The sequence below is a fragment of the Mus pahari genome, chromosome 3, assembly GCF_900095145.1.
Source record: "Mus pahari chromosome 3, PAHARI_EIJ_v1.1, whole genome shotgun sequence".
NCBI classification, from domain to species: domain Eukaryota; kingdom Metazoa; phylum Chordata; class Mammalia; order Rodentia; family Muridae; genus Mus; species Mus pahari.
In genome coordinates this window covers 135,116,209-135,123,455 of record NC_034592.1, presented here as the reverse complement: position 1 = coordinate 135,123,455, position 7,247 = coordinate 135,116,209, and the positions used below count along the sequence as shown (strand labels likewise).

At 51.3% G+C, this 7,247-nt stretch overlaps 1 protein-coding gene across 1 annotated transcript in view; it reads right to left on the bottom strand.

Moving 5' to 3' along the window:
* Nucleotides 1-1,805, bottom strand: part of LOC110319299 — an 11,868-nt gene extending 10,063 nt beyond the window's left edge. The window contains exons 1-2 of the mRNA XM_021194787.2: nucleotides 1,741-1,805; nucleotides 530-617 (exon numbers count right to left, since the gene is read on the bottom strand). Coding sequence (XP_021050446.1) covers nucleotides 530-617 — 88 coding nt within the window. The 5' untranslated portion in view covers nucleotides 1,741-1,805. The remainder of the gene's footprint in view (nucleotides 1-529; nucleotides 618-1,740) is intronic.
* Between the last annotated feature and the right edge of the window lie 5,442 nt (nucleotides 1,806-7,247).

Below are 7,247 nucleotides of genomic sequence, written 5' to 3'. Positions count from 1 at the left end.
TTAAAGGCGTGCGCCACCACCGCCTGGCCCCCTTTTTTTTTTTTTTTTTTTTTTTTTTTTTTTGAGACAGTCACCCTCTGTAGCCCAGGCTGGTCTCTAACTCACAGTAATCCTCCTGCTTCAGTCTTCCATTCTACTGGGGCTATAATGGATCAACAAATGGAATCTTTGACATTATTCTCCTGAGCATCAGGACATTCCTCCTGCTATCTGGCTGAAATCTCTCCTGCTTTAGACCTCTTTCTTCTGACCAGTCCTGACACCAAGGTCTGGAAAGGAGAATTCAGGGTCCCCCATTTTGCAGCATCCTCTCCCTTGGGATGCAAAGGCCTTAGAGGTAAGGTGTGGAGCCACACTCTAACAAGACCTGGAATGAAGGGTCTGCCCCCTCCTTCCTCAGAGACTCCATTTGCCGGAGAAACTTGGTCCAGGACCCAGGGACAGGATCAAAGGAAGTGATATAAGCTAGTTAACAGGCCTCCCTGTCAGAGCTCTGGATCTGTGCTGGGCACCAGCATCTGAGACTTACCAGCATCTCCTGGGCTGTGTGTCCCTGTCCCTCTAGTTCTGAGTCCTCCTGTCCTCATTACCAGACTCCGGGCAGCTCTGGAAAACATCTGCAGGATGAGAGGCATGTCTGGTTCAGCACCATGTTGCTCTCTGGCTGCTCCTCAGGGTCAGATTCTGATTTGCTGGTCAGGTGACCATTCCAGCTTTGTCTAATACCACCATGGGAGTTGATGGAGGCTCTAGACCATAGTTCTCAATGCTGCAGTGACTCCTTAATACAGTTCCTCATGTTGTGGTGACCCCCCAACTGTATTATTATTATTATTATTATTATTATTATTATTATTATTACTATTTTGGCTTTTCGAGACAGGGTTTCTCTGTATAGCCCTGGCTGTCCTGGAACTCACTCTGTAGACCAGGCTGGCCTGGAACTCAGAAATCCGCCTGCCTCTGCCTCCGGAGTGCTGGGATTAAAGGTGTGCGCCACCATGTAATATTATTTCTGTTGCTACTTCATAACTATAAGTTTTGCTACTGTTGTGAATCCTAACGTAAATACCTGATATGCCAATGGTCTTAGGAGACCCCTGTAAAAGAGTAGTTTAACGCCCCCCGCGCCCCCCCCCAGGTTGGGAACCGCTGACCTAGATCGTTGGGGCCCTCTTGGGTTCTCCATTCATCATTGGAAAATGGGAAGAGGTCAAGCTACTGGGTAAGATCTGAACAGTTTAGGACAGGGAGCCCTGTGCTCTGATGCCAGCCTCCCAACAGCTAAGTCGGGACGCTCCACTAATTGTCTGCTCCAGAGAAAAGTCCTGAGCCTCCTCCCCACAGGGCCCTTAGCCCAGACCTCTAAGCAGATGCTCTGGCTCCAAGGTCTCCTTAATTGACTGCCTACGTGCTCTCTGCCTGCTCCGTTGCAGGAGGAGGGGGCAGGCTGCGCCCTACCACCACTCCGACTCGACTCGGGACACGGGACCGGGACGTGCAGAGTCTGGCATCCCAGGGGCTTTAGAGGCTAAAGACCAAACTGGGTCAGTGGGTAGGAGAGGCAGCACTTCTAGGAAAAGGACCAGCCCACCCTCTGAAAAGAGACCCCACTTCTGGGGCCCGGGTGTGATGCCCGGGACTAGGACAGTCAGTGGGGGAACCTCAGCAAAAGAGGGCTGCGTGGTCGCCGCCACGAACATCCCACCCCCGCGACCCTTCCCCTCAGGTGGGACTCACAGTTGCAAGCTGGAGGCGGCGGAACTATCCAGAGCTGCCCTGCTGAGTGACTGGCAGGGAACCGCAGACCGGGCGAGGGGGACCAGAGCACGCCCCGCCTCCGCCCGCCACCCCCACGTGGGAACATCCCGCCTCGGTCGCTTGTGCTGGGCCACGTCCCCAGGGGCACAGGAAAAGAGAAAGGACTGCGGCTTCCCGCTGGGTCCTCACAGGAGTAGGGACCTCAGCAGACCCCCCAGGCGACAGAAGAACAGGAGAACCCTGACGCCACACCTTTCTCCGTGCCATCCCACCAGGAATGTTGTCTGGTTTGGTTGAGTCAGGGTTTTCTGGAGTCCAGGATGGCCTGCAACTTACTATATAGCAGAGACTGGCCCCGAGCTACCTCTTGCCTCCACTTCTAGGACGCTGAGATTACAGGTGTGACGCCAGTGTCCATCAGTCTTCCAGCCTTCCGCCCCAGGCAGCCTTCGTGTACCACTGTGGGCTCTCCTGGGTCCTCCACCCTAAGAGAGGTGCGGTAAGGGGAGAGGGGAAGCCTCCTTCTGCCTGCCGCAGGCCACCAGCGGCCCCAGGATTCCAGAGGTAGAGGCAGGAGGATCACAAAGTTGGCTTTGCTGTAGAATGCTGTCTCTAAGGAAAGAGAGATAAAGCCTCCCCCGGGATTTCTCATCTGAGCTGTGACTCTCAACAAGTGGCCTAATGTCTCTGAGCTCCAGTTTTCACTCCCCTGTGAGAGACCGAAGGGTGGTTAATACCTCATGTATCTCTTTCACAGCAGCTTTGTTACCAGAAAAACCTCAGGTACAATAAATAATAATCACTTATTGACCTAGCACTCTGGAGGCAGGGACAGGCCTCTATGAGGTGGAGGAGAGCCCGGTCTACATAGCTAGTTTCAGGCCAACCAAGGCTACATAGTGAGACATCACCTCAAAAATAAAAACGAAGAAAGAAGGAATTATGTATTGATACTGCGCCCGTGAAGCAGTTTAATCCCAGCCCTTGGGAAGCAGAGGCAGGTGGGTCTCTATGAGTTCAAGGCTGGCCTGGTCTACAGAGTGAGTTCCAGGACAGCCAGGGCTATGTAGAGGAACTGTGCCTCAAAAAAGATAAATAAATAAAATCAATTATTATGTGTATGTATGAATGTGCCGCCCCACAGTGTGTGTGAGTGTGCATCCCCACAGTGTGTGTGCCGCCCCACAGTGTATATAAGTGTGTCACCCCACAGTGTAAGTGTGCATCCCACAGTGTGTGTGAATGTGCCTCCCCACAGTGTGAGTGTGCACCCCCACAGTATGTGTGAGTGTGCATCCCTACAGTGTGTGTGTGTGTGCTACCCCACAGTGTGTGTGAGTGTGCATCCCACAGTGTATGTGTGAATGTGCCTCCCCACAGTTGTGTGTGAGTGTGCATCCCTGCCGTGTGAGTGTGCCGACCCACAGTGTTTGTGTGCATCCCTACAAAGTGTGTGAATGTGCCTCCCCACAGTGTGTGTGAGTGTGCATTCTCACAGTGTGTATGAGTGTGCCGCCCCACAGTGTGTGAGTGTGCATCCCACAGTGTGTGTGAGTGTGCCTCCCCACAGTGTGTGTGAGTGTGCATTCCTACAATGTGTATGTGCATCCCACAGTGTGAGTGTGCCTCCCCACAGTGTGTGTGAGTGTGCATCCTCACAGGGTATGTGAGTGTGCCGCCCCACAGTATGTGAGTGTGTATCCCTACAATGTGTGTGCATCCCACAGTGTGTGTGAGTGTGTATCCCCACAGTGTGTGTTAGTGTGTATCCCCACAGTGTGTGTGAGTGTGCATCCCTACAATGTGTGAGTGTACCTCCACAGTGTGTGTTTGTGCATCCCCACAGTGTGTGTGAGTGTGCCTCCCCACGGTGTGTGTGAGTATGCATCCCCACAGTGTGTGTGAGTGTGCATCCCTACAATGCGTGAGTGCATCCCACAGTGTGTGTGTGTGTGCCTCCACACAGTGTGTGTTAATGTGCATCCCCACAGTGTGTATGAGTGTGCATCCCTATAATGTGTGAGTGTGGTAAGTGTGCCTCCACAGTGTGAGTGTGCCTCCCCATGGTGTGTGTGAGTGTGCCTCCCCACGGTGTGTGTGAGTATGCCTCCCCACAGTGTGTATGAGTGTGCATCCCCACGGTGTGTGTTTGTGCATCTTCACAGTGTATGTGAGTGTGCCTCCCCACAGTGTGTGTGAGTGTGGCCATGTGTGTACAATAGTAAGCCTGTGGGGTTCAGAGGAAGGATTTCGGGAATCATGGGTCCAGCATCAGACTTGCTGAAGTTGCTCAGCAAGTGCCCTTATCTGATGATGAGTTCAGAACCAACCTAGGCTACAGAGTCAGACCTCTCTCAAAGGTGGGCAGAAGCATTCGGTGTAGAGACACATGCTTATAATCCAGCATTCAGGAGGCTGAGGCAGAAGGATCACATTGAGTTCAAGGCCAGCCTGGGCTACATATTGATTACCAGACCAGCAAGGGTTACATAAAAGATCTTGCCTAAAACAAAACCAAACCGGTTAAGAGATGGCAGCTGGGCGGTATAGCTCAGACCCAGAGTGCTTGCCTAGCATAGACAATTCAGGTTTGATTCCAGCAACGTTTTCTTTTTCCTCTCTCTCTCTCTCTCTCTCTCTCTCTCTCTCTCTCTCTCTCTCTCTCTCTCTTCTTCAGAATGTATTGAGACCAACCCAGAGCAGCTGCATTCGTTCCCAGGCTACAGTGACAAGCCAGACATACTTCCTGCTCATACAGGTTCACATCCAGCTCCAGGCAGAGGGAAAGACCTGCTGGAGCCCAGAGGCAGGGACACCTGAGCGTTTTCCAGAGCAAGGGAGAGGCTGTGGTGGACAGGGCGGAATGCAAGAGGCAGGCTACATGAGGGAGAGGGAGGGAAGAGCGCAGCAAGGATCCTGAATTGTATTCTAGAGGGAGAACTGGGGGGAGTGGCAAGTGCTTGGCCAACACATCCAAGGCCCAGGTTCAATCTCCAGTACCTAAAAATAAAAAAGAGAGCAAGAGACATCCAAAAACCTGAGGCTGTGGAAATGGAAAAGGGAGGCCAGGATGGTCAGTAGACTGGTATGTGGGGGCTATGGTCTCACTGTGAACTGGCATTGCAGTTTCCTGGTTTTGTGTCCATGGTATATGCCCGCCCCCAACCCACCCATCAGGGTTCCAGTTAGCCCGTCCAGCCCAGTTTACTAAAAGGAAGGGGAAAGATACAAGGGCAGACATGTAAGGGAAGATCCTAGAAAGAACTTACAGGTAAGATGCAAATCACCTTTGTTCTGGCCCTGGGTAGCAGGGCCTGGAGAAGGCAAACGTGTCATTGTGGGATTCCAGCAGCCCTCTGCCAAGTGGCAGGCCCTGCCAGTTTCTAGTGGTCACCCCTGGGAGCTGCCAACCAAAGTAATTCTGTATTTGAGAGATACCAACTGACAGTTTCCCCCTTGGAGACTGACAAGATCCGCTGTGGAGCAGCCCTCAGGAGCAGAGGACGGAGGAAGACCCTCATACAGCCTGAAGAAGCTCACCTCACAGTCCAGCCCCACTCCCCACAGTGTTCTGCGCCCCGGCCCCTCCCCCAGTCCCTCCCCCACCAGTGATTTAACCTTCAGCGTTCCCAGGGGGCGGCGGGTATCTGTGCTGGGGAGAGTAGCTTCTGTGTGGGCTCTTGGGCGAGCAATGCCACTTCTGGGACTCAGTTTCTCATCTCTCACCGGGCCTCCCTAGGGAAAAGCTTATGTGGACCGTGACCCTCTGCTCTTCCCTGTCCTTTCCCACCAGCCTCCGTGGGAACTCCAGGCTTGTGGTGTAGTGAGGCTATGATGAGGAACATCTGTTTGGAAGCTCTGCCCAGGGCTGGGGAAGAAAGTAAACACAGGACCCCTTCAACGGGCATAGTAGATATGGTGGCTCACTGTGCCTGAAGGGCCACTGAAGAACATCCTCTGTGGGTCCCGGACCTGTGACAGACTCTCTGCACCTCAGGTCACTCTGGGGTCCGCAGCCAGGGAATGAGTCTGCCCCTGAGATCCTGCGTGAGACTGGCCCTCATGGTGCTCTCCTGTAACGTGGGGACTTGGGAGTGCAGACAGGAGGACGGGGAGTTAAAGGCCATCCTCGGCCACGTAGCAAGTTCGATGCCATCTTCGGCTACATGAGACTTCAAAAACAAAATGAAATCCCCGGTTGGACACCAGAGTAGGGAGTACTCCTTGCCGGCCCTGTGCTCTTACCAGCACTTGTGAGGAAGGGACGGGTTTGTCACTTTTCTGCGGGCACTAAAGCTCAGTATTGGGGACATGTATAGAAAGAGGCAGCTAAGCCTGACATGGTGGCGCACGCCTTTAATCTCAGCACTGGGGAGGCAGAAGCAGGTGGATTTCTGTGAGTTCCAGACCACACAGAGTTGCATAAAGAGACTCTTGTTTTTGTTTTTTGAAATCTTTTGGTTTCATTTCTTTTCTTTTTTGGCTTTTTAAGACAGGGTTTCTCTGTGTAGCCCTAGCTGACCTAGAACTTTCTCTGTAGTCCAGGCTGTCCTCACACTCACAGAGATCTGCCTGCCTCTGCCTCCAAAGTGATGGGATCATTTCTTTTCTTTTTGTTGTTTTGTTCATGTCCATGTTCCCTGATATCTACTCTTTCTTTTTTATTTTTTTAAGACACATTTATTTATTTTATGCATATATGTGCTCTATCTGCAGGCCGGAAGATGGCATCCTATGGCAGTATAGATGGTTGTGAGCTACCATGTGGTTGCTGGGAATTGAACTCAGGACCTCTGGAAGAGCCGACAGTGCTCTTAACTTCTGAGCCATCTCCCTAGCCTTTCTGGGGTGTTTATTTTTAATCATGTGTGTAATTTTATGTATGAGTGCAGGTACCCAAGGAAGCCAGAAGGGGGCATCAGATCCTCTGGAGTTACAGGTGGTTGAGCGCTGGGGGTGTGGTGCTGAGAATTCTCATAGACTCGACCCCAGCCGGCTCGGCTCCCGGCACAGCCTCAGGCTTCCTTACTTATGTCTTTGGGTTCACTTTGGTTTTGCTTCTCTTTTTTTAGTTTCATGAATAGTAGTCTGTATTATTGACTTGGGACATATATGTGTGTGTGTGTGTGTGTGTGTATACATATACATATGCATTTGATACTATGTAATTCTCAGTTTTTCTTTAGATGCATCTTGTAAATTTTGATTTTTTTCATTTTATGTTATTTATTTATTTTTTAAAGATTTATTTATTTATTTTATGTATATGAGTACACTATAGCTATACAGATGGTTGTGAGCCATCATGTGGTGGCTGAGAATTGAACTCAGAACCTCTGGTCACTCCGGCCCCGCTCACTCTGGCCCAAATATTTTTTTATTTTTTTATTTTCTTGGTTTTTTGAGACAGGGTTTCTCTGTATAGCCCTGGCTGTCCTGGAACTCACTCTGTAGACCAGGCTGGCCTCGAACTCAGAAATCCGCCT